This window comes from Terrapene carolina, unplaced genomic scaffold (genome assembly GCF_002925995.2).
Source record: "Terrapene carolina triunguis isolate 2854851 unplaced genomic scaffold, T_m_triunguis-2.0 Scaffold21, whole genome shotgun sequence".
Taxonomy (NCBI): domain Eukaryota; kingdom Metazoa; phylum Chordata; order Testudines; family Emydidae; genus Terrapene; species Terrapene triunguis.
Genome location: NW_020664372.1, coordinates 23,601,408 through 23,629,021, shown reverse-complemented (window position 1 = coordinate 23,629,021; position 27,614 = coordinate 23,601,408). Strand labels below are relative to the sequence as shown.

Sequence of the window (27,614 nt, the reverse complement as noted above, 5' to 3'; positions counted from 1 at the left end):
CCGCCGAATTGCCGCCGAACAGCCCGACGTGCCGCCCCTTCCCCTTGGCCGCCCCAAGCACCTGCTTGCTGGGCTGGTGCCTGGAGCCGGCCCTGGCCACTAGTAAAAACAGTTCGAAGGTGACAAAGTGTTCTGAGATTTTCCTCAAGAGCACAAAAAGCGGTGTCAGCAAAGCATTAGTACCAAAGTAAGGTCTCTAATCAGGTTCTCTTTATGCTGACCTGAAGGCACAACTTCTCTGCTGCTCTAAAGGATTGATATACTAAAGATAGGATCCTATTGAAGAAGATATACAGTAGTATAGAAAACAGTCAAATAAGAGTGGCAGCCTGAATCCCCAAGGGAAATAACAGTGAGGTCTCTGTCTTTTTCCTAGGATGGAATGGAAAGTATTGGACTGAGATCTTAATTTCCTCTCTCTACAATTGGAGGAAGAATCTTTCAGTATGTAATCAATTGCAGGCATAGAAAAATTATGTGCACAACAGAATAAAGACAACCATGTCAGAGAATGTTGACTTCATCAGGCAAGATCCCACTATATTTTTGAATGTTCCAATACTACACATATATGGGGTATATCTGGTACAGTAAGTGAGCAACTGGCTGGTTCCAAATGAAAAGCCCCTTCAAGGCAGTGTCCGTTGGGCTGCAGTTAAATGTGACATTTGTTTTAAAAAACGGAAAAAAAAAAAAAAACCAAGATAAAAGCATAAGTTCTGGTGTTGTCCCAATTAGATGTTTGACTCTGGAGACATACAAAAATTACAGCTTCTCTACCAAACCTAAATATGGAAGTTTTCCCTGGTATAGATTTTCTGCCAGTTGTTCAAAGCAAGTTACTTTTCTCCGAGAGAACCTGCTTCAGTACAGAAAAAAACAAAAAAGCACAACCCACTGCACACCCCTAGATGTCACCTATCATCTGATACTTGAACCCATATTGGACATCATGAAACAATTACAATCCATACTTGATGAGGACCACATCCTGAAAGAAATCTTTCCCAAACCCCTGTTCTGGCCTTCAAACACCCCCCCACAACTTTGCCAAGATCATCAGCAGAAATAAGCTCCTCACAGACCAGGACACACCAACTCAAAGCAGTACCAGACCCCACCAGAACAACAGATGCAAAACCTGCAGCCATATGTCCACTGGTACAATGATCAATACAACCCACAACACACCATTCAAGATCCATAGGTTCTACACATGCCTAGCACAATGTACGGTGTACCTCATCCATATATCAAATGCCCCAACAACACTATGTGGGTGAAATTAGACAATCACTACACTTTCGCATGAAAAATGATAAAAGACAAAATCACCATATCACCAATGGGCAAATGCTTTTCACAAAATGATCACTCCATATCTGACCTTTCAGTCCTCATCCCTAAAGGAAACCTGCACAACACCTTCAAAAGATGAGCCTGGGAACTTAAATTCATAATTCTGCTAGACATCAAAAATCATGGACTGGTTTTATGTCTCATTACAACAATCTATAACCCACTCAGGTCAGGTCTACACTAAAAAGTTTAGTCAACCCAGCTATGTCGCTCATGAGTGTGAAATATCCAATTTTAGGTTGTTCTAGGTTTTTTTAAAATCAACTGTCCTGCGGTCAAACACCTTACCAAAATCTAAGTATATTAAATCAACCTTATTACCTTCATCAACCAGCCTTACAATCTGATTTTAAAAGTTATCAGGTTAGTTTGATGAGATCTATTTTCCATAGAACCATGTTGATTCACATTAATTATACTGTATAACCCTCCTTTAATTCTTTATTAATTGAGTCTCATATCAACTGCTCCATTATCTTGCCCAGGATTTATTTCAAAATAACAGGACTATAATTAGGGCCCTACCAAATTCACAGTCCATTTGGGTCAATTTCATGGTCAGAGGATTTTAAAAATAATAAATTTCATGACTTAAATTGCACCTTTCTTTCAAGCTTATTGCCAAGGTCAGTTACCAGATGAGGTATTTGATGGAGCACTGGTCTGATTCAATTCAATAACATTTACTGTCTGTTACTAGTGAGGCTCTGCCCTTTCCCACTTTTTTGAGTAATTTGTGCAGCAAGGGTACTGAATGAAAGGTACCTTCCCAGAGAACAAGGTCCATAGATCGGAGTAACATGACAGTAGAAGATAACAGTTTGCCACACAAATTACTAAGGGTGAAATCTTGATCCCATTGAAGTCAATAAGAGTTTTGCCATTGACCTCAATGGGGTCAGGATTTCAGATTTTCAGCCTGAGTTCTCTGAGAGAAATAAAAAGACCTCTATGGGAAAAACCACAGCATATTTAAATCACTTGAGAAATTTGCTAATAACCATCTTCAGCATTATAAAAACCTTTTACCACTGTCACAATTCTGCATGACTTGCTAATTTGGAATATGGGGAGCTCATCACTATATTTTCACTCTCTCAATGAACAATTAGAACCTGTTTCTGCACTCTTAGGATTTGGCTACAATTCCAACATGTGACAAAGTGGGAATTTTCTGTAATATTTGTGTGAATTTTAGGTATGCCTCAGTTTCCCCTCTGTTTGTGACATTGCTAGCCAGTAGGTGTAAAAGGGTTAACATTGCACAGAAGGCAGGAGGTGTGTGTGTGTGTGTGTGTGTGTGTGTGTGTGTCACCCTGTTGCCTTGGGGGAATGAATAGGATCATTAAAGAACTGGCTGAAACCAAATCAATAGAAGGTCCAGCAAGACGAAGAGATGCCCCAACAACTGGACAATCAACACCTAACCACAGGAAACCTCAGCAGGCAGGACTTATGAACTGAGCTGGAGAACAAGGTATCAAGCAACTGGAAGGAGGTTTTTTTTGGAGGGACTCATGAGCCTGGACCAGGGAGAGAGTGAGAGAGAGAGAGAGAGAGCCAGAGATGGAGCCCAACACAACTTGGCTAGCCCACCAGGACACTGGTTTGACCAGGGTAGACTTCGGCTTAACTTCTGCCTCTCTGTGTTAACCTAAGGACTGTAAGATTCTGTATGCCAGGTGACTAATAAATGGGTAACTGGTTTTAGAAAGGCTGCCTGTGTCACTGTGAATGCTCACTGAGAGCATTTTACCCTGAAGGGGCACAGTGCAAGCCTCCTGCAGGAGTTTAGCTTGGCTGAATTTGCTGCAGGGAGCCACGGAGAGAGATATGGAACACAGGTACTGGTGGCCCAGTTTTGGAGTCTTGGAGGCCAGAGGCCTGCTGTGTGGAACTGTGTGGGTCCTTGGGCCCCAGCACACTAAAGCAGTGTTTCCCAAACTTGGGACGCTCACTTGTGTAGGGAAAAGCCCCTGGCAGGCCGGGCCAGGCCGGTTTGTTTACCTGCCCCGTTCGCAGGTCCGGCCGATGGTGGCACCCACTGGCCGAGGTTCGCTGCTCCAGGCCAATGGGAGCTGCTGGAAGTGGCGCGGGCTGAGGGACGTCCTGGCTGCCGCTTCCAGCAGCTCCCATTGGCCTGGAGCAGCAATCGGCCAAACGACGCAGTAAACAAACCGGCCCGGCCCGCCGGGGGCTTTCCCTACACAAGTGGCGTCCCAAGTTTGGGAAACACTGCACTAAAGGATTCACTCCAAGCAGACTGTGACTCCATGACACAACACACACCACGTACATTATAAAATAGCTTTGATAAGATGAGGGTCAAGCTCATATAAGCTTGTCCTAAGGTATGTGGCAAACCGCACCTAACTACTAAAGCTAAGCTCTAAACTCCTTGCTTTCTGCAAAACACTGATATTCAGCTACAAGAAAATTCAAACACGGAGGTTTTTATTGTATTAAGTATGACAACTAATAATAAAATCAGTTCATGAATTTTTGCATTATTTATTTCAATAGTAAATTCAATACAAAATTCAGTTCTGGTGTTTTTCAATTGATTTTATGCTACCCATAAAGGTTCAGTTTTCAGTGTGCCACTCAATATTATACTGACAACGCATATTCTATACTATCTTTCATCCAAAGAGCTCAAAATGCTTCACAAACATTAATGAATTAATGGAAATAATAAGAAATTATAATCCCAGTTTCACAACTAGGGAAACGGAGGCTCAAGATCAAAGAGGATGTCTGTGGCAAAGCTGGACAGAGAACCCAAATCTTCAGATTCCCTTGAACTATATTTTGCTGCAAAATCATCTGTGCTGTTAAACTTTTCTTACAGAATTTTCCATCAATTCTACATAACTGATAAAGACTAAGTGTGAAATCTTAGCCTCCAAAAAAGTTAGTGGAAAAATTCCCACTGATTTCAACGGGGCCAGAATTTCACCCTTCGAGATTATTACTACTATCTTTACCATCCTGATAGTGCTTTGTTTCTAGGGTGACCAGATAGCAAGAGTGAAAAATCGGGATGGGGGTGGGGGGTAATAGGAGCCCATATTAAAAAAAGCCCCAAATATTGGGACTGTCCCTATAAAATCAGGACATCTGGGCACCCTATTTGTTTCACTAGCATTCTCTATGATAAATAGGTGCTTCGGACATTAGTGTTTTATTTTATATAGTCAAAGTGCATATAAAACTGATCGTTTAACACGATTATGTCTATTTTGTTGTCTCCCAAATATGAAATAAACAATCTAAATCTGCTGCTACAGATTGATTCATAATCTTTCCCAGATGAGTCTTTTATATGCAATACCACTGGTTGGCAAGAATCTCTCAAGTACTGTATATTGATGCACTGGCGCATTTAGCAATACTAATTTCATGTTTCAGTACTAGACTTTTAACACGAGAAAGCCATTATGATCAAGGGTTTCTGATAGACCTGTAACATCTTCAAGGTTAAGTAGAAGATATTATAAAAGAGTTATTCTGAGTCCTAGATGGAAAGGATGAACTTGCTGGACAGAAAAAGAATGAGATCTCTTCAAAGGTTCTGAAATCATATGAGAAATCAAGTCTATTCTCCCTACCTCCAAGACAACATGCCCACAATCAGAAACTCTTAATGGAGACATGCTGTAATGTGGAATATGTAAAAATGAGATAGGGAAACTGAGGAATATGAAGATAGTACTGCTGGAGTTAAATGTCCCAGTCCTAACATACGCCTCATTTTGAGGCAGTTAATGATGTACCTTGTTCAAGGTATGGAAGATTTTTTTAAAAGGGAAATGACAAAATGGAGATCCTTACAAAAGTTGCCTACAAAAATGTATGCGAATTTATGTCAGCTTTACAGACACACTGAAACATAAAGTATATTAAAATTCAATCCTTGCTTTCAAGGAGGAACTCTTAAAATGCTACCACACACTGACATAAAGTGAACTTTAGTAAGCACATTACTACTTCCTTTGTATCCTTCTCCAACTCTCATCTTGATGCCTTCATATGTCTAGAATGTCCTTCGGGTACTGGTGCACCAACCATCTATCTTCTTCCTCTTTCAAATACCTCCTCAAACTACACTTCTTGAAGCCAAGGCTTGAAAAATTTACCCAACCGCAAGAAGTAAACCTTCTAACCTCAAGCCCCATACACATATTTGCTACATGTGCTCTTCACAATCTGTAAACTCAATTGTTTGCCTCAACAAAATATTTAGTCATTCTGACCTGCCTCCTTGCTTTTTGCTTGCTTCCTCCTTTTCTGCAGAAAACCTAGTATCTGCCACTTTTTCATGGCCAGGACTTATTCCTGGCTCCTTATATCTTCAGCAGCTGCTGCTCACATGCTTGTCCAAAAACTCCCACTTGCCCTGTAAGCAAGCAGGTTTTCTCAAAGCCTGCATAAAGCTCATCAATGTTAGCTTGCCACCCAATAAATGCATACATCACTACTGTCTGAGGAATCTCTCTTATGGTCATACACTGGTTTGTGTGTCTTAACCACTGTCTTATTGGCGGATTTTCTTGCCTCAGAGATTCACTGGTTTGTGTGTCTTAACCACTGTCTGTCTCCAGCATGTAAAGTCCCCAGAGCCGGGATGGTGTCTTCCAGTATGTGTTCAGTACAGCATTGACTGCATGGCACTCAACAAATAATTTATTAATTACCTTTCTGTTCAGAGCCACACCATCTTCACAGTCCAATACAGCACAATCTACATTTAGAGATGGAATTTTTTGTATCTTCCTTTCATCGTCTGCAGGTACATATAGCACAGCTCTCCTAGGTACATACTTGTGAGAAGGCTTGGAGTGATAATCAAGTTTAGGAACACCAGCTGACAGTGAGGAGCTTTTCCTGTAAAAAAAGGAATTGAAGTTACATTCCTGATTATAATTTTAAAAAATATTTAATGTGTTTTTTTTTTTTTTTTATAAAGAGGACATTCCTACTGAGGTACAACTTCTCAACTATTGAAACCAGAATCTAAGTCAGGAGAAATCTATCTTACAACGAAATACATTTAAAAAAAACTATGCTGAACGAACATTAAGGCTGCAAAGTCCAACACTCAAAAGTTAGGAAATGCCAGAGTTAAGGTTACTCCAGCCTGCCCCTTTTGCTCCATCCTTTAGTAAGTCCCCACCCAGACTGTCTCCTTCTATTCCTGTCTCCCTCTGCTTCCCACTCCTACTCTGTCCCGGTTCTCCTCGTTCCTACCCCCCACTGCATGCACCCTTGAGCCTGCCCCTATTCCGACAAATCAGGCTGATTCCTCCTTCTCCTCTATATTGCCTGGGTGCCAGCAGTGGGAGCAGTGAGAGCACAATGGTAATCAAATCAATAAATAATAAATAGAGACAGTCTCTCTGCTCCCAGTTGTGGTCCCTGATGGAACTGCAGGAAAATCCCTGCTCAGCCACTGGAGCTCAGGATGGAGCATGCTCAGTCCAGATAGCACATAAGATCTGTGTGGAGCATTGTCAAACACTGCAGATGGAATCTTCAGAGTACAACACTGCTAGCCTTCAACAAACATCTACTGAGTGTGTGCAAGCTGCAATTTTCAGAGGCTTAAGACTTGGCAAACTTGAGTGGATTTTCACAGGCACACCACAAGGAACATCCATGACACTAGGGCAATGGTTCTCAAACTTCTTTGATCGGACCCCACTTCTTTGTGTCTGTAATCGTTTATGCCCACCTCCGCAAGTACATATACCGCCATCCAGCTCTGAAGGCAGAGCGGAGAGCCGTGGCTGCTGGCTGGGTGCCGAGCTCTGAAGCCAGTGCCATACCAGCAGCACCACAGAAGAAAGGGTGGCAATGCGAAAAGTGATATTCATCATCACTTTTCACAATAGACTTAGTGCCCCTAGCCAACCTTACTACTGCACTACTGCTGCCACCCCGGGGCTGACAGCCAGAGCTCCGCTGCCTTCAGGGAAGGGATTTTTTTCGGGGGAAGGGGAAAGAGAGGAGAGCCCAAGCCTAGGCTGCCTCCTGGTGAGGAATGGGGGGGAGGGAGGGAGGGGAGGAGAGAGTCCGAGCCCAAGTGGCGGTGCTCTGACTGTCCCCTATATCCCGCCTCCTGGATGTGCACAGCCCTTCTGCATGAGCCCCAACCACCCGGGGCTGACAGCCAGAGCTCTTAAAAAAACAAAAACAAAAAAAACCCCACACAGCTCACACCTCCCTTGGGAGGCCCTGTCCATAGTTTAAGAACCACTGCACTGGAGTGACTCCTCTGCCAAATTTCAGGTCCCTGCTTCAAAGCATGGAAGCACTAGAGCTTCTCAATGAAATGGTTGCACACATTTTTTAACATGGGCAAAACAACATATTTTCCCCTTAACGTTCTCGGGCTGAACCATTTTAGCTAAAACTTTCCAAATTAATTAACCCGAGGAGGACACCTGCATGGAAAAAAAAAAATCAGCCTCAACCTGTTGGGTGAAAACAGGGATTTATGCTGGAAAGTTTTAGACAACCTTAATTACTGGAAATGCTGCCAGCCACCTATAATAAAAAAACTAAACTATAAGCACACAACTATCTCTTTAAACATAAATTTTAGCGAGACTGAAAGCAAAAAAGTATATATTATGTATATAAATATAAATAGCCGCTGCTCACTCTGCAGGTGGTGTAACAAGAATTCCTGATCATCGTGGACCAGAGTTTTGTGTTTCTTGCAACTATATTAGCCAAAACATGACTAGATCCATAATTGTTCTATAACATGGTTTAATAAAATTGTCTCAGACAAAAAAGCCCCCAAAAGGTCCATACTGGTCAGGAAAACAACGCTAACAAAAACTGTGTTTAAACAACCCTATGTAAACAGGGCTTTACTCATCCGAACAAACATTCCAGTTCTCTCTATCAAAGAGCTAATGTATGTATTTGTTTAAACTCTGCTTCAAACAGATCTTATTTTTTTGAAATGGTACTGCTTGTATAAAATGTGCCTGTTTTCATTAGAAGGGAGGAAATCTCTGGAGCTGGGGCCTTTCTCATTAGATGGAACACCTCAATAGTGCTCCATTTTACCAATGGGACCAGGCAGGCAGGTGGCTGACTTTATATATCTGACTTCTTATATCTACAATGCGATTTGTGTTTGCAAGCTTGAGGAATATTTGGGTTTGTGTTGTTGCCTTTTATAAATTATGGCTTTATTAAGATGAAATAATTTACAATGGAGGTAGGTAAGCACTTCACTCTTTCTTCTAAAGAAAAAACTATGAATAATGAGGCAAGAAGATTAGTTCTCTAGTCTTGCTCTGGTTATAAGATTTTGGGGAGGGGGAACTTCATGCTTACTACTAGGACTCTGAAAAAATAATGTCACCTGTCATTGCCGGTTTCTAGCTGTTAAACTAATACAGCTAAAATATGATTCATGTTTTCCTGCATGGCATTCCATACATACATCAATGAATATTTCTGTTCTGTATCAGATGAAAAAATAGTGAGAGTAATTAACCATTGGAACAATTACAAAGGATCATGGTGGATTCTCCATCGCTGATAATTTTAAAGTCAAGATTGGATGTTTTTCTAAAATACATGCTTTTGGAATTATTTTGGGGAAGTTCTATGGCCTGTGTTATACTGGAGGTAGAGTATATGATCACAATGGCCACTTCTGGCCTTGGAATCTATGAATTTATGAAATAAAAGTAAAATGAAAATTTAAATAGAGTGAGACAGAGAGAGAAAACCATAGGTGACAGATGCTAATCATGTCACCTAATAGATGATTCTCAGATACCATAGTGATGGGCATGGCATAAGAACCTGAATAGGACAGAATAAAAATTATTTCACCTCTGTGTAAGCAATTGCTGTAGTTTCCACAATGATGTTAGGCAATTGTGAAGCGAAGGAAAGATGAATGAGAGGGAGTCATCCAGGAGACATATTAGATCTCTAGCAAAATGCGGTCCATGCTTTGAAAAAGTTTGAGAAACCCTGTTGTAAAATATGTGGCCTATACAGAACACAACAATGTGGAATAAAGAGTTTTTTTAATATGGAGATATACCTATCTCATAGAACTGGAAGGGACCAAAGGTCATCAAGTCCAGTCCCCTGCCTTCACAGCAAGACCAAGTACTGTCCCTAACAGATTTTTGCCCCAGATCGCCCCCTCAAGGATTGAACTCACAATCCTGGGTTTAGGAGGCCAACGCTCAAACCACTGAGCTATCTCTCCCTGCTCTAATGGCACGCCTTTGGGATGACCTCCATAATTAACACATGCCATTTCTACCACATCACACAAGTATGCATTATCATACACATATACAGCACATAGGAATAATGTGAAGTCATCCACATTTAACGCAGAATACATAATTAACTCATGAATGTCATTGATACATATACTTTTATATTTCCATTAATCTAATATCTTCCACATTGTTACTTTCTGATCACACCAAAGCACTAGTGTGCCGAAAGAGTTTGCTTCAAATTATACATGACCAAACCTTCCAAATGCTTGAAAATGAATATAATCATTTTCAACTACGACAATGGCAGACAATACTTCCAATGAATAACTAAGTCCCTGTCAAGGACTTATTTCTTCACCTTGAGGTTGTTATATTCAAAATTAAAAATAGATTTAATAAAAAAAAGTATTAAGAAAGATCTGCTGAGGTTTTAACTCTTGGACCTACTTGAAAATTACAACTATACCATGACCTCCCTTGCCAGTTATGTAACTGTCCTTGGTGGACCCACTTTGGTAGCATGGAAGAAACTGCTGCTGTTCTATTGTTTGTAATATGACTGGTAATACTAAATGGGGCCTAATCAACAGGGCAGTTTTGCTGTTAAATAAAAATTATGCATTATTTATTAGAAGTGCCGGAGCTATCCTTATTAATAAATATTCTTCATCTATGACTGCAACAGCTTCAAGAAAAATGCAGTGGGGACCTTGACACTCGGGACCTAGGCGACATACTACTGAGATTCATACTCCTCTGCCAATTTTTTTGTTTAACAGCTAATGTTCCTTGTCTTATGGTGAAGTGCTAATGATAATAGAAATGCTGACAACTAGCGTGGCTGGTAGTTAATTTAATTCAATCCCACTTTTGTGCACTATATTCAGGAGGGGGGAGGAGGAGGAAGAGACGTTTATTTTAAATGAAGATTGGAGAGAGTGTTTTTCAGTGTGACACAGAGGTCAGTGAAGAAGTCGGCAGTCCTTCACTAAACATATATGAGGCAACAAAGCAATTAGTTTCTATTCTCTTTCTCTGATGGCTTCCACCTGTAGCTCTCAAAGACACAAAGAAGTCAAAGAACTCAGTCCCTTAATAGCTAACTCTAATGGTACAGACAAGTAGCCTCTGAAGCATCCTTGATGACTATTACTAATTGTCCACTCTAACCTAGAGTAATTTGATAGATGTGAATAAAACCATAATCCCAGAGCACACCAAGATGAGATGCATCACCTGTCAAACATGTTACATAAGACTTCTTGCTAGCTGTAATTAAACTGAAAGCTACAGGACCAACCAGCTCCCTTTTACATCTGCAGACACTGTTTATGTTATTCAGCATTAATTCTCTGAATCCAACACACAATGATATAGCTTCTGAAAGGAAAAACTGTCATGACCTTCAGACCAGATTTAGAAATCACGAGTCAGCTGTCACCACTTACCAGTGTAAACTTTCATTTAGAGAGTTCAGCAGTGTGACTCCACTAAACGAATATCTGAATCTAAAGAAGCAGTGGAGTTAATCCATTAAAATATCATCACCTCATAGGTTTAAGACTGAGAATAATATTAACCAGGGACCACTAGAAATTTCCCTTGAACTCATCAACCTTGGAACCCCATTGGCTCTGTATATGTTTCTTAGAACTCATACTATTACAGATATTCTGTCAATTTGTCAAGTTGTTTAGGCTTAGTAAATCTAAAACAAAATCATCAAAAAAATTTCTTTTAAAAGCTGTTGCAGGAAAATGGTCTCACTTGACATGCATAATTACAGATTCTTTTCCCTATTTTCTTTTAAAAAGATAACATGGCAAAATGTAAAATAAGAGCTTGTTACAAATATGTTTAAGCATGACTACAATAAACATTTTCACACATGATTTTTTTTGATGTACAGTGCATAGGTTTGGGATTTTTCCTCTCCAGTAAATTCCTCTTCTGCGTAATCACATGTTCATTTTATGCTAGTTAAAAAGACAGTGAAATTTTGAGGAATAACGGGACACCCTTCATTATGGATTTATTTAAAAGAGACAATAGCAAGAATTAGGCCCAGAACATTGCATATATTAACATTTTGGTGTTCTATTAGCAAACATTGTCTCACTTATCTCCATTTTTGTTGGTGTTTTGAATTAACATAAATCTCTGTAACAGTGAATAAATAAATAAAAAATAATAATATTCATCATAATAAAATCTGAGTCCTATTGTTAGCACCAAGAAAATTGCTTCAACATGTGTCTCTTTGAATGGATAGATATTTTCTTAATTATGTAAAACTATGTGTGATTGAGCTTAAACCAAACAAATGAACATACTCCAAGAGGAAGTTGGCTAACAAACTGTTATTTCTTTTAAGTATTGTGACAAAGTTCCTCCTCTATCTTGGTGGGTCCTGCGCTTATTGGCGGATTTTCTTGCCTCAGAGATTCACCATGTGGGTTGGGGAACAGCCCAGAGACCTTCCCCTCTGGAAGAACCCACAGTCCAGGTCAATGGGGAGGTTTGGGGGGAACCCGGGCCCGCCCTCTACTCTGGGTTCCAGCCCACGGCCCTGTGGACTGCTGCTGTCCATAGTGCCTCCTGTAACAGCTGCATGACAGCTACAACTCCCTGGGCTACTTCCCCATGGCCTCCTCCAAACACCTTCCTTATTCTCACCACAGGACCTTCCTCCTGGTGTCTGATAACGCTAGTGCTCCTCAGTCCTCCAGCAGCACACCCTCTCACTCTCAGCTCCTTGCGCCTCTTGCTCCCAGCTCCTCACACTCGCACCACAAACTGAAGTGAGCTCCTTTTAAAACCCAGGTGCCCTGATTAGCCTGCCTTAATTGATTCTAGCAGCTTCTTCTTAATTGGCTCCAGGTGTCCTAATTAGCCTGCCTGTCTTAACTGGTTCTAGCAGGTTCCTGATTACTCTAGTGCAGCCCCTGCTCTGGTCACTCAGGGGACAGAAAACTACTCATCCAGTGACCAGTATATTTGCCCTCTACCAGACTCCTGTACCCCACTGGTCTGGGTCTGTCACAGTATATAAAAATGAGTAATAGAATATTAGGTATTAGCCATTTAATTGTTTTGCTGCATGCTGTATTCATTCATATCATATAGTTTTGCAGCATGTTGATATTTAACGGGGTTTTGGAATTGTATCTAGGTTTTCTTAAGATTTGTAGCACTATACATATCTCTTCTCCAAATATTTAAAAAAAATGGAAAGTGAAAAGCACCCATATTCACTCTACATAATTTCACCTCAACAAAAATATTTCATTCTTCTGAACAAGAGAAACAAATCTTTTCTGTTTATTGAAAGATGCTGCACTTTTCACTGTAAACTGTAGAATGTCACTGAAATTAGTGTCAAGTATCAGAGGGGTAGCCGTGTTAGTCTGGATCTGTAAAAAGCAACAGAGAGTCCTGTGGCACCTTTAATACTAACAGATGTATTGGAGCATAAGCTTTCGTGGGTGAACCCACTTAGTGTAAAAGAAGATATAAAATCTCCCTGCTACATACTACAGTATGTTTCCAGGTGCTGATCACACACAAGCTTCCATACATAGTTAACTTTACACACGGTGTGTAGTCTCATTAACGTCAACGGCGCTACTCATCGTACATAAAGTTAAGCATGTGCATAAGTCTTTTCAGGATCATGGCCTTACTCTGTTTCCAGTTCTTTCCCATGTTTATTATTCTAGATTAAGTAATTCCAGAAGGGCTGCTATGCTATAATGTGTCTAACACAGGGATAGGCAACCTATGGCACGCGTGCCGAAGGCGGCACGCGAGCTGATTTTCAGTGGCACTCACACTGCCCGGGTCCTGGCCACGGATCCGGGAGGCTCTGCATTTTAATTTAATAATAAATGAAGCTTCTTAAACATTTTAAAAACCTTGTTTACTTTACATACAACAATAGTTTAGTTATATATTATAGACTTATAGAAAGAGACCTTCTAAAAACGTTAAAATTTATTACTGGCACGCGAAACCTTAAATCAGAGTGGATAAATGAAGACTCGGCACACCACTTCTGAAAGGCTGCCGACCCCTGGTCTAACAAATGACAGATTGAAATGGCAAACCTCTAGTTCTGTAAGCCTGGGCACCAGTGATGGTCTAAATTTGGGATACTGTTTCAGAAGAGCACATCTACAGGCCTGGATGGACAATTCACAAAAAACGAGTCACATTCAGCAATCCTCAATGCATGTTTCTGAACCCTAGAGACATGATCATTGGCTATATGCAATCCTATATATTCATGGTGGTCAAGTTAAGAGAAGTTCTGAGACCCAAGATCAAAAAGCCTTGTATAATCTAGGCAGTCTAAGCAGCAAACATTTACATTTTTCCCCATTCTGTTTTTTAAAAAAAATACAGAATAAAAATAACAATGAACCCCTCCCCCCCAAATAAATATTCTATTACTAGTTTTACTTTGTGTAATTATCAGGAACTAGCTGGCAAATAATCTACCAAAGATGCAGACAAAGGAAAGTGATATGAAATTACAAAACACCGCAATTTGCATAGTAATTCCTTCTAATTAGGAAAAGAAGATATAAATTGTTTGTTATAAACACCAGTTGTGCCTTGTGCAAACACTAACAGCTCACAACTGAGCCAAGCTAAGTATTTGTCTAATCAAAACTACTTTCCAAAGAGTTTTATTGGTACAGCTGCAGAGCATGAATTTTATCACACATGCTAATAATCCCAGTTATGGTACTAACATTTTAATCATTTGTTCTGCAGGCTTGTTTCTCAAACAATTAGCACTAATGAATGGCCAGAATACCTCGGATCATATATGTCTAATTGCAGTCAAGAGCAGTTCTTGTCTGCATGTACATTTCAATTTACCTCTGGGGATAATGTTTGTTAATTGTATTTCTTTATATAGCAAGTGAAAAAAGGCTGCTTGCTCAAAAAGGGGCTAAGTGTTCTCTTCTTTCCCTTTGTTCCCACAAGAAGCTAAAGTCACTTCAAGAGGCACTTAATCCCATCATCCATGGTTACAATTGCCTTACAGCATCAATCAAAAAGAATCTGAAGTAAAATGATGCAGCTATATTGTGTAATTAAAAGCAATTCAGGTAGTTATTGCTTGGGGCACTTTCCAGGTCCAAATACTTAAAATAGCACTGCAGGGATTCTAAATACTGTAGTGTTTTAAATTTGGTCAACTACAATATCTCACAGAGGAAGGGGAGGAATATGCAAAAAATAAATCTCTCCTAGTGTGTATTGTAAAGCAAAAGAAAAGAGGAACAGTTAACGTTTGAAGTGACAAAATCTACAACTCTCCATATAAAAGGAAAATAAAAATATCAAGAAGGGAGAAAAGAAAAGGAGAGAGAAAAAGAGTAAAGTTTTAAAGAAAAACAAATTTCCTGCAATTGTTAAAAGTGAACATGCAAAAAAAAAAAAACAAAAAAAAAAAAACAACCACCTAAAAGCTCTCTTTAATGGGAAACAGAAGATCACTTTACAAGCTGTAAAATCAGAATATAGGACTTCTGAAAATCCACATTTGTCCTAATGTAAGGAAATTCAGAGTACGTTTTTTTAAAACGTTATTATGTTAAAAAGGCAAGATGTGTGATATTTACTTCCAAATACTTTCAGAACTTTCCTAAGGTATTCTACTTAACAAATGCCACTAACAGAGATCCAATTATGCTTAAATCAAAACTAAGGGCATCAACATATCAAACACGCAGCTTTACATTTTGATTTCTTCCTTTGTTCTTAAACAGATAAGGACATTTCCTTGCTGGTTTTTTTTTAAACAAAGAATACACTTTTTCCTCCCTCAGAATGTAAGGCAACAGCTACTTGCTATGGAAAATTAAATGAGACTAGATTTTGTGGTTTCAAAACTTTGGGAAAGCAATCTTTCCTTATAAGAAAAAAAGGATTTTGAAATATGCATGATTTGATTCTAACACATCAATAGGCCTGATTTGATCTCACATTGATGTAAATTAAAATTAATTCCACTCAAGTAGATGGAGTTATATAGGTGTAAAACCATGGTAAGCAAGATCAGAATCAGGCCCAGTCTCTCCTTAAGCTTTAAGAAGTTTAAACTATAAACCTTAAACATTTCTACCAAACCAATAACTATACAGGAGATGTGTGCACAGTGATGGGGACACTACAGTGGGCTGGAAAACCAGCTCCCAACTACCTAGTTTAGAAATTTAACCCTCACAGCAAGCACCTCTGGATCTCAAAAGAACAGTTTGGACACTATAGAGCAGTTACCCATTGGAAAAACTGTAGTGAGGAGAAATGAAAAGGGGGCTTTCAAGTAAATTTCTGCAAGCAGTTGCTAGAACTGATAGCACACATCACAGTATATATAAAAAAACAGAGAGGTAAATAAAATAGGAAAGGAAAGTCTTGCTGTTAAAAAAAGTTGCCATGTAGAAATATGTGAGAACAAGGCAGGTTAGTGTTTAAATTGGACTAGTAATAAAAATAAAATGCTAAGTGAAAGTCACTTTAGTGCAGAATGTTGATTTTAGTTGCTACTTACAATTTTTTTCTATCTCTCAATAAATCCAACATAAATCATGTAAATAGAAAACAGAACCTTACCGAGAAAGAAAAAAAGATTGAGCACAAACCAGAAGCTAACTGACAATGGCTTAAAATAATAGACCCCTAAACCATAAAATGATAAAAGGGTATCATAGGTTAAATAGTTAACCAAACCTACTCCTCCCACCAGCCCCAAACCTAAAAAATGACCTTTTATTTACCCCATCATGTTCTTTCAACTACATTGACCCTGTTGTTCATGGACATTCAAGGCTCCCCCATACTTCAATAGTTTGGACTGATGACCATTTTAAAGCAGCTAAATAAATTAATAAATAAAAATCACACTTCTGATGTATACCTGAGCATTCACTCTCTTTATAAGTATGGCAATCTTTGAATAACTCGCCATGCCAATAAAGTATCACTGAGTTGAACTGTTCATTCCTTTCACGTTTAGCATTACTGAAGTTTTAGGCTCCTTAGGACGCTAACTGCTGCTTAATAAAACCAGAATCACTGAACTGCAATGCAAAAACTCTGCATTTGTCTGTCACAGACTGACATTCACATGGAGACGTATTAAATAAAGGAAGGTGCAATTAGAATAATAATTTACTTACTTGACTGGAATATTTGGGCTTCATTTCTCATCATATACAATATAAAATTAAACTTTTTAAAGTGTTTGTTTAAATAAAATATGTCTGCCTTTCTCCATATTTTATTAATGTCACTCTACATGTAATGTTATCTATACCATTATAAGGAAACATCAGAGTATTTTCTTGGAAGAAATTGCTGCATGATATAATAAAGTTTGATCTCAGTAGTTTGTGACAGGGAATTACAACTTTTTAATTAAAAATATTTTTTGTTTTTTAAAGTTAAAGATAACAGTCACTAATCTAAAAAAGAAAGGAGTATATGCAAGTTATCTCAAAAATGAGTATATAAACTTTTAGCAATAAAAGAAGAATTATTTTGAATATATTCTATTGTTATTTATTATACACCAACATTGTGCTCAAAGCCCTACAACACAAAGACAACAACATGACTTCCTACCCCAAGAACCCTGGAATCTTAAGAGGCAGAATAGTCACAGAATGCACAGAAAGATCCACTATAAAGTTCTATCTTTATCTTTATAGAATGTTGATCTATAATAAACACGGAGATATAAATGGTTGCATTTCCACTGAAAATGGTTCATGTTTGTTGACTCTGCAGAAGAAGTGAGTTTTGAGGAGGTATTTCCTTTGTGTATCTGCTATCAAAAAAACCCCAATTAGTTCATTGTGAAGAAAGGATTTAAATTCTCTACTCTGGTCAGTCTTCTGATACTTCTCTTTAAAAATTCTGTTAACAATATTTTTACACCTATGAGTGTAGATATTGACGCTTTCCCACTCTTTTCTACACTGTACTTCTCTGTTTACTCAAAGCTGGTCCCCATAACAGGTTACAGAGCTCTTTCAATTCCTGCCATTGATCCAGCTGTGTACACATTGGCAAGGTCAAGATCAAGATTTGAAAATTCAGTGCTAATTACTGTGATTACAATCTGGGTCTCAAGCAGCCAAAGCCTCCAGTAGAGTTTAGGAGGGACCTACTTACAAATTAAAAACAAACAAACAAACAGAAGCCCCAACACATTCAACAGAGTCTATAAGGTGTCATTCCAGCTTGCTAAACCATAATGCTGGCATAAAGTGACTATTTCCCCCCCCAAAATGTATGCAGGTTAGTTATTCATATACCCATGGTACAAGACCAAAGGAAAATGTTACAGACTTTAAAACATTTAAACATTTAAAGCAACTTTGATTTATATTGCAAGTTCAAACAAGTTATGGTCAAAAACAGATTTATTTTGAATAAGTTGAGAATCTTCAGAAAAAATAAATTATTAAATGAACGAAAAACATGACTCTAATAAGCCAAAATGTATACAAAGGCACCAGTACTGTGGAAGGCATAAGAAGGAACAAATTTGTTAACTATTTTGAGGAATCTTGTGTATTCTTGAGACTTCTATGTAGGACGGCACATTCTGCCTTGGCTTGCAAATTAGGCCAGTCTACTGTTAGTCAAGGCATGATTTGGCTCTATAATTCTTGTATACTTACTTAGAAATATGGGTTAGTTATGTGGATGAATAAAGCCTACTTATTTTTGCACCAAGAAAAGCAAAACAATACAGCATGTCTTTTATCTGGATTTACGCCCCAATCCTGTAAACACTAAAGTATATGAGTAGTCCCATTGAAATCAATGGGGCTACTGACATGCTTAAAGTTAAGCACGTGCTTAAATGTCTGCAGAATTGTGGCTCATTTTGAATTCCCAAACAGTTCAATTTCCAACTGTTTTTGGAATGTATCCAGGCCAACCTGCCTTTCCTTTCAAGTTCTGTACACATTATAGATGTGAAATACACAGACTGGTGCAAAATTGAGCATTAGAAGCATGCTCATGCAATGTAGTTAGAGAATGTCTTTCACAGAAAATAAGTGGAGAAAAAAATATTGCATGATATTTTCTGGTGAGCTGAAAAGCAGAAACCTGATTCTACTTAGTTAAGAGTTTTAGGCTGCAGAACTATTGTAGACTCCATTAAACACATTTAAGATGGTTTACATTCTAAGTCATTAGATATTGAAGAATATTTGAAAAGAAGTTATTAGTAAATATTGAATTTCTGAAGTATAGCTTATACATTTATAACTCTGAAATGTAATGTGTGTTTGAACCTGATAGATTGAAAGCAGTATTCAGATTAGTTCAACATCAGTCTATCTACACAAAGTGATATATAACCTCTGTCTGCATTCAAGATGACAGAAACCTTAAAAATATGTAGCTGGATAAAAAGTTTGGAAATAAAAATGGCCTGCAAATAACACTTTGCTCTAACCAGCACTTAACTTATTTCAGCAACTGGTTGAATGCAGAAGAACTATATGGAAATATTGCTCAGAATGGCACAAAACAAGCATTGGTATTTATTTTTTAACTAGTCAGATTTATAAGAGCAATGAAATGTCTGCATAAGTATTTTATAGCAGCCTGATATGGACTCACTGTTTTAACCAGCTCTTTAACTATCCCCACAAGTTAATAAAATGCAACAACTTGAATCCTTAATGCCTACGCATTCAGATAAGAAAGCATTCATTAAGCAATATCCATATTGTTTTAATTAAAGAAATATCACTCTTATTTTTAGTATAGATTCATAGATTCATAGATTCATAGATTCTAGGACTGGAAGGGACCTCGAGAGGTCATCGAGTCCAGTCCCCTGCCCGCATGGCAGGACCAAATACTGTCTAGACCATCCCTGATAGACATTTATCTAACCTACTCTTAAATATCTCCAGAGATGGAGATTCCACAACCTCCCTAGGCAATTTATTCCAGTGTTTAACCACCCTGACAGTTAGGAACTTTTTCCTAATGTCCAACCTAGACCTCCCTTGCTGCAGTTTAAGCCCATTGCTTCTTGTTCTATCCTCAGAGGCTAAGGTGAACAAGTTTTCTCCCTCCTCCTTATGACACCCTTTTAGATACCTGAAAACTGCTATCATGTCCCCTCTCAGTCTTCTCTTTTCCAAACTAAACAAACCCAATTCTTTCAGCCTTCCTTCATAGGTCATGTTCTCAAGACCTTTAATCACTCTTGTTGCTCTTCTCTGGACCCTTTCCAATTTCTCCACATCTTTCTTGAAATGCGGTGCCCAGAACTGGACACAATACTCCAGCTGAGGCCTAACCAGAGCAGAGTAGAGCGGAAGAATGACTTCTCGTGTCTTGCTCACAACACACCTATAATGTTCCTTAAGTCCAGTGTAACATTTTCTTAAAATGTCCCAAAGGCATCTTGATTAGCAGTAAAAAGAATTCTCCCTTAACTTCAATCTAGGGTGACCAGGTGTCCGGTTTTTGGGCTGTTAAAAGTTCAGTCAGCAGTGCTGCGGAGCCAAGGCAGGCTAGTCCCCACCTGTCCTGGCCTGGGGCACCGCGCTGTGACCCGGAAGTGGCTAGCAGGTCCGGTTCCTAGGCGGTGTGGGGGAGGAAACACAGTAGGGTGACCAGATCACCCAGGTCAAATATCGGGACGCGGGGGGGGGTGGAGGGGGGCGGAGCAAAAAAAAATGGTGGCAGAGCAAAAAAACAACTCTAAAGTTTAATGTGCTAGAAAGAAAAAGTTAGGGACGGATTAGACAATCTCTTGGCAGACTGCAGAGCTTTCATGATCTCCAGCAAATATGAATCTGGCAAAAGCTTCATCACCTCATTTTTATTTTTTTGAAAAGATAAAGGAATCTTTTTTATTTCTATACTGATTATTCACACTTTCATAGGTGACATTTAAAGGCCTAGGGCAGTAGGCCTAAATTTTTACTATCATTCCCCAAACCTCCATCCATTACCTGATACACCTCTTTGCACAGACCATTTAATTATTGCCAACCTCAAGCATTCAAAATTCATGAGCCAGCCCCCCAAAAAACATGACGTGGCGTTAAAAGTCATAAAATTTAAAAATCAATAAATTGAGGGTTTCTTTTATTTGCTTTCTGGTTTTTGAACCTTCAGGTTTCACATTTTCAAGCTTTTCTCCCTAACGAGGGATAGAAACTAGCTTTCTCTAAACTGAAAGCTGAGAGTTTCACATTACAACATGAGTCTAGCAGCTGGAAGTTTAAGGAAAATGCCAAATATTGTGAAACACAATACAATTATGAAACTTGGCAATTCATTTTCATAGCAAAGAATTCAAAGATCTTTTCATTACATAGCTATAGACAGACCAGCTCAGCACCCAAGGACAACAAACCTATGTGCATGTGTGTGGGGGGGAGGGAGGAACAGAGAGAGAGAGAGGGAGGAAACAGTGGTTAAGAGACAAAATTCAGTATTAAGTGTTCTAGTGCTCTGTATAAACAATGGGGAGGAATAATCTATCTTTAAATTATTTTTAAATACTATGACTAATCTTTTGATTGACTTTGCTACCTTCTCACAGGACTAACAAAACAGTCACATGAAAGAAGCCCCTGGCTCCTCATTCTAGATTTCCACAAGTCCCCTGCAGCCAGCATCACCTTCAAAATGTGTATTTGAACTTCACAAAGATTTGATTTAAAAAAAATAAGATGGAAAGAACAATGAGGGCGAAGAAATAAGATTTGGCAAAACAAGGCATTATTAAAAAATGAAAAACAAACAAACATAAAAAACCTAATGGTTTACTAAGACTAATTCGACTGGAACTACACAGTGCAAAGTGCAAATGCTCATGATATAGACACAGTGGGAGTTTCTTATCTGTATTTTACAGGTGACATTACATTATGTGGTTATGGCAGCTATAGTATACATTCATTTGGGTTACTGAACAACACTATAAAGCCAAACTGAAACTTGTGTATATCTTAGGAGTCAAAGTTGTACTCCTCCCAACCAGCCCCAGTTTACTGGATCTTCTTTCTCTGCTAAATGTTTCACTTTCACTAAATATGCAGATTTTCTATATCAATATATCACAACACAACATTCAAAATCCTCCTCTTTCTTAAAATCATTTTTTTAAAACAGCCTCTTCCCCCTTTAATGTGTTTCACATTTTTGTTTAAAGGAGAAAGGGCAGTAGATCACAAAAGCACGTCCTTTATGCAAGAAAAGACTTTGTGTTTGATGCTTACTCAAATACAATTAAAAATATGTTTAATCTTCTTGTTTCTTCAGTTTGTGGCTACACATAACTAACTAACTAAATATTGTTATTTTACAAATAATTGGTAAGTAGGTGCCCTGTGTTCTATAACAAACAATAACTAGAAGGAGAAACAGGATCAGGTTTATGCCCACTTAACAATTTTTCTTGTCATTTAAATATACCAGCTTTGATTGCCTGTTTCTCTGTGCTTAGACAGAGGTGGTGCTAACCCACTGGGAGCCCTAAGCAGGAATATTTTGCAGGGCTCTTACCCCTTCCTAAAAATACTAATTGCATTCATACACCGAAACAACACAAACGAATACATTTGTTTAAAAGTCCATGTTAAATAAAATGAACAGTATTTTGGGAGTAATACTAAATAAGGCCCACTTGAGCTGTTTGGGGCCCAAAGCAACTGCATAGTCTGCAAACCCCTAGCGCCACCATTGTGCTCAGATACTATGGTGATGGGCAGCAGTATAAAACCCTAACAATATCTAGGATCTTTGCACTTTCTGCCACATTGCTTCCTAAACATGGCAAAAATCTCCCTGTGGAAATCTGTAAAGCCACTCCTTAAAGCCCACCTCTGCCATGATCATATGTTCAGATAAACATTTACCGGAAAAGTAAACATAATTATATACTGTAGTGTCTATCCCCCAACTTTATTAAGGAGAAAAGTGTCCCGTGCTTTGAGCTGTCTACTTTTTGGTTTGGGTACCCATTTTGTTTTTTTAACTATTTATTCATTTGCTTTAGGAAGTACTAACAGGTTTACAGTTTCCTGCCATGTAAATATCAGAAACAAAACAATAATCATTTCAACAGTGATGTGTTTAAAGTGACATTCTACAATAATAGTCATCAGATCTCTCTATTTAACAGGGTGTTACCATATTACAGAGTAAGCATCATTACAACACTTATGACATGTTGCTTCTAGAGATTTTATTACATTGAGTGAAATCTCTTGATTACACATATTTAACAGACAAGGCATGTCTATCAAATGTTAATATTAAAAAAAATGGACAGGTGTGTTGGGGTTTTTTGCAGGTGAATGTGCTCCATCTGAGTATTAATAAAAGGTAACCAAATAGCTAAATATGCATTTGTTCTTTGTCTATTTTGGTGGGTACATAATTGGTGTGTGAATTTTTCCATAACAACCACCTCCCATATTTTTTGAATCATTCTCTAGAGTTGGATTATTTTTCATTTTCCAGTGAGAGGCTATCAGTAGCTGAGCAGCTACTAGCAGATGAGAGATTAATTCATTTCCTTTTGTGTTACCGTTTCCTCTAGGAAGACCCAGGAGAATTACCAAAGGATCATTCGATAATAAATATCTAACAATTTGTCATATCTGATTATGGATTGCATCCCAACATTTTCTAATGACTGGACATGCCCACCATATGTGCATAAAATCCCACCTGTCAACACAATTTCTACAACATTTATCGCTATTCAATCTTTATATATTTTAACTTAACTGGTGTGAGGAAGATATCCATTTAGCTATACAGAACAACAGACCCCAATTTATGATAATACAAATAAACAATAAATAATAATATCCATGCTTTATTTTAAGAATGAAATAGTACTATCAAGGTATCTTTTAATATTGATACATAGCACACCAGTAGCATGTAATAAAGCTAAAAGACAAAAGGAAAGGAAGAATAAGGAAGGGGATCATAAACAGTCATTTCAGCATGAAAAGAAGTTGTGGATCAAATTCAAATATTCATATTAAGTCTGAAGTTTGAAACTGAGTCAATATATATGTCATTTGGGTGCTTTCAAATATCATTCAGTCTTAGTCTTACATTATCCATTGTCCATCATCTGATTCCTTGCTGATAGTAACTGTCAAAAGGTTTTCAGTTTTGATCTCTTCCAATAATATTTTAGTTAATATCTCAGAATCCGTACACTTTGTGCTTTGTTGTCAGTGATTAATATTAGCTTTTCTGGAAAATAAAATTGTGGCATGTACACCTTCTCTGCAAAATGCTTTTTCAGTTGTGCAAATGTTTTCCTTCTATCTTATTTAAAGAGGAAAATGTAACATAACATACATGACTATGTCTAGATGCAAAGAGTGAATCACTATATTTAAAAGTCTCTTACATATAATAGAAAGAAATAATAGTGAAGCTGGAAAGCACTTTCTTGACAACTTGAGATACAGGAAGAGCAACTCAGCATTTCAAAGCACACAAGTTAGGTTCAGTTAGTATGTATCTATGTACAAAATACATGTATATATTACACTACTCTTATATTAACCCCAGCGAAATCAAATAAATAATAGAACTTGCCTTTACAACAAGTTTACAAGTCTCCAGAATTCCCCATACTTTACTATGTAAACCTGCTCCTTCCTGTGCCTCAAACAGTGTCATTAGCCTGGAAAGTTTCCATAGAATAGCAAGTCTCAGTGAGGCCTTATAGACACTAGACATTACTGGTTGGAATGTCTTAAGTTTGTAATGTTGGCACATCTTGCATCCACACCCAGCAGCCATCCCAAGTGTCTTCCAAGTATGTGTGTAGCTGCACTGACTTACTACAGCAGAGGTCTGGTCCTAAGCGTGGATTAGTCAACACAGTTCTGTCACAAATGTTACTGCTGTGTCTCTTCACTGAACCCTTGTAAGAAAATGTAAAGCTAGCCATTATTTCATGCAACTATATCCCTTCAGGTTCGCCTCTTAGACTCAGAGCTAGATTGTTTCAGCCCTCATTTGGCCATGCAGGATAGTAAAGGAGAGAAAAGACCCCTTACTCCCTCCGCTTGGCCCTGCTCAGATTAGAGTTTTGGCCCTGGGTGGGCAATAGGAGCTGTTTGTTCAGAACACTCCCTCTATGAGCTAATGGGTGGGTAAAGGGGAAAGGAGTGGGGAGTGGGAGGAACCCCTGGCTCCGCAACCCTATTTGGCAACGAAAGTAGCTGGTTAGGTGCCAGGGAAGCTGTAAACGGCTTCCACAAAAGGGTGAAGTAATTTACTCCTCAGTCCCCCCAACAGAGCAAGGGGGAAGCAGAGAGAGAATTGTCATTCTGTGTTAGAACTTGTTCTCTGGTCTGTTCCTGGGGCTATGCACTAGTCCTTAATGTAGACACCCCAAAGCAGTGACTCTCAACCTTTCCAGACTACTATACCCCTTTCAGAAGTCTGATTTGTCTTGCGTACCCCCAAGTTTCACCTCACTTAAAAACTACTTGCTTACAAAATCAGACATAAAAATACAAAAGTGTCACTATTACTGAAAAACTGCTGACTTTCTCATTTTTTACCATATAATTATAAAATAAATCAATTGAAATATAAATATTGTACTTACACTTCATATATAGTATATTGAGCAGTATGAACAAGTCACATGAAATTTTAGTTTGTACTGACTTTGCTAGTGCTTTTTATGTCGCCTGTTGTAAAACTGAGAAAATATCTAGATGAGTTGAAGTACCCCTTGGAAGACCTCTGCGTACTCCCAGGGTACCCCTGGTTGAGAACCACTGCCCCCAAAGGACATGAGCACTCTTCAGAGTTACAGAGATACTGAAACAACATTTCTAAAAACATTGAGACATAATCCCTGTACAGACAAGATTTGTCTGGCCTGTACCTACATGGTCATAAATTCAGAAATACCCTGAAGTACAATGAAATGTGTGGTTTTGGACTTAGTAAACTAGAGGGAAGACTTTCATTGTGTACTTTGGGGAACAAAGGGAATTGTTATAACATAGTACTTTACACAGTATTTACATAGTACTGATCAAGCCCAAGCCCACCAATTCTTTAATTGATATGGTTCCCTATGGTTCTTGGCTGGATAATTGGGTATGAAATAAAAGGTGCACAGACCAGAGGCTTTTTGATTTTGATTAAAGCTCAAATTATCAAAGATATGTGAGCGTGCACTTTTGCATTCACCTTCTTTGAGGACACAAGTCCCCGAAGTGTGCAAGCAACCTTAGGGGGTTCTATTCTGTTCAGGTTCTTATACACTTTCATCACCGTAGTATCTGACCACTTTCCAGTAATGCATTAAGCAATGTGACTAATATCTGTCACGTGTGGTTTAATCTCTCTCTGATCCTCTCTTCAAGGGGAGAATTGTGTGTCCAATGGAGTTTTTTATTTTGGTAGGGTGATTTTATAGGTACACATGTTGCTCTGTATTTATATTAGAGAAGGCAGGTTGAAGAAGTGCGCCTTGCACTTGGAGCAGAAGAAGGTGAAGTTTGTAATGGTTCTTAGTTCCTGCAGGAGTTCATAATGCAGTCTTAGACCAGCCCCTCAGAAACTTGCGCAGATGAGTTTTACTCTTATGGTAGAAAGTTCCATTGTGATATGCATGTGCGCAATCCAGACTTACACATTTAAATCAGACACATGTAAAAAATAAACATCCAAATTTTGGCCCCAAAATCATATTACTCAATCCAGTATAACACTTAAGTACAGGCCTGACAAGGAGTAAACCACAACAAATGTAAGTAGAAAACTTCCCTTAGGTAGGTGAATTGATTTCTTCATTTGTAATGATGAAATGTGCCTATGCTGTTGAGGTGGTGATTATGGACTAAAGGGCTAGTGTTGGGCAATCACCCACCAACAAGGGCAGATCTCACTCTAGCACACTAAAAATAGCTGTGTAGATGGTGCAGCTTGGGCTCTGAATCCTGGGGGAGTGAGGGCAAAGTCACCGCTCTAAAGGACCTTGGCACAATTTGGCCTGAAGAAGTCCTCCTCCTCCTTTAAGAGCAGAAGTTACCTTTAAGCTATGATGCCCTACTTTCTGCTCCTGCTGTGGGTTGCTCTTAAGATAAAAGAGTTATAATGCAAGATGTTTTCTCCATGATAGGAGCTGCTTTCACACTACTCATTCATGTCTTTAGACTACCTTACACAAGGCTGATTTTAGACATTAATAGTTACATTTACTCCTGCCTCAGGAAGGAATTCTAACAATTAGAAAAAAATCACTGGGTACATTTTAAAAGGGAAATATTAGACTCATTTGTTATTCTTAAAATATGATATTTTATTATTTTCTAGAATCCACAGGTGTGCTACATGCCTCAAAGAAACCATACAGAAGTCAGGCTCCTGACTCGAACATCTTACAATGTAAGTGATGGAAACAAGTGAAAAGTGAGGATACCAGGATGTGGAGGGGTATACCTATGTCTTGGCAATTCAACCCACTTTTATTACACTGGGAAGACTTGGTATTCTTTGTAGATGCTGCTGCAGTATGGGGTGGTTAGGAGAGCTTTGAATGAGGCAAGGACCATTCAAGTTGAATGGGCAACCTGGAAGAAAGCACAAAGACATTTGTAAGAGGAGGACATGAAGAGAGAGTATTGATGCTGGCATCACTGATAGAATGCAGAGGACAGAAGCAACTTTCAATGAAATCAAGTCTGTGAGATTTGGTGTGCAAGATGTAGGACCTAGCGAGTAAGGACAAGAAGTCTGAATTTGATGTGCAGCACAATGGGGAGCCATGGAAATGATTCAAAGGGAAAAGCAAAACACATGATTGTGGCAGCAGCCTTTTGGATATACTGGAAGGAGAAAAGCTAGCACCCAAAAGACTCCAGAAAAGGAGGCTGTCAGTAGTCAAGCAGGAGATGACAAAGGCATAAACTG

The 27,614-nt window shown here is 38.6% G+C and overlaps 1 protein-coding gene across 1 annotated transcript in view; it reads right to left on the bottom strand.

Moving 5' to 3' along the window:
• CLYBL (citrate lyase beta like) overlaps positions 1 to 27,614 on the bottom strand; it is a 133,282-nt gene that overhangs the window by 96,417 nt on the left and 9,251 nt on the right. Inside the window, 1 exon segment of the mRNA XM_029913111.1 lies at positions 6,057 to 6,246. Within this exon segment, the coding sequence (XP_029768971.1) occupies positions 6,057 to 6,246 (190 nt within the window).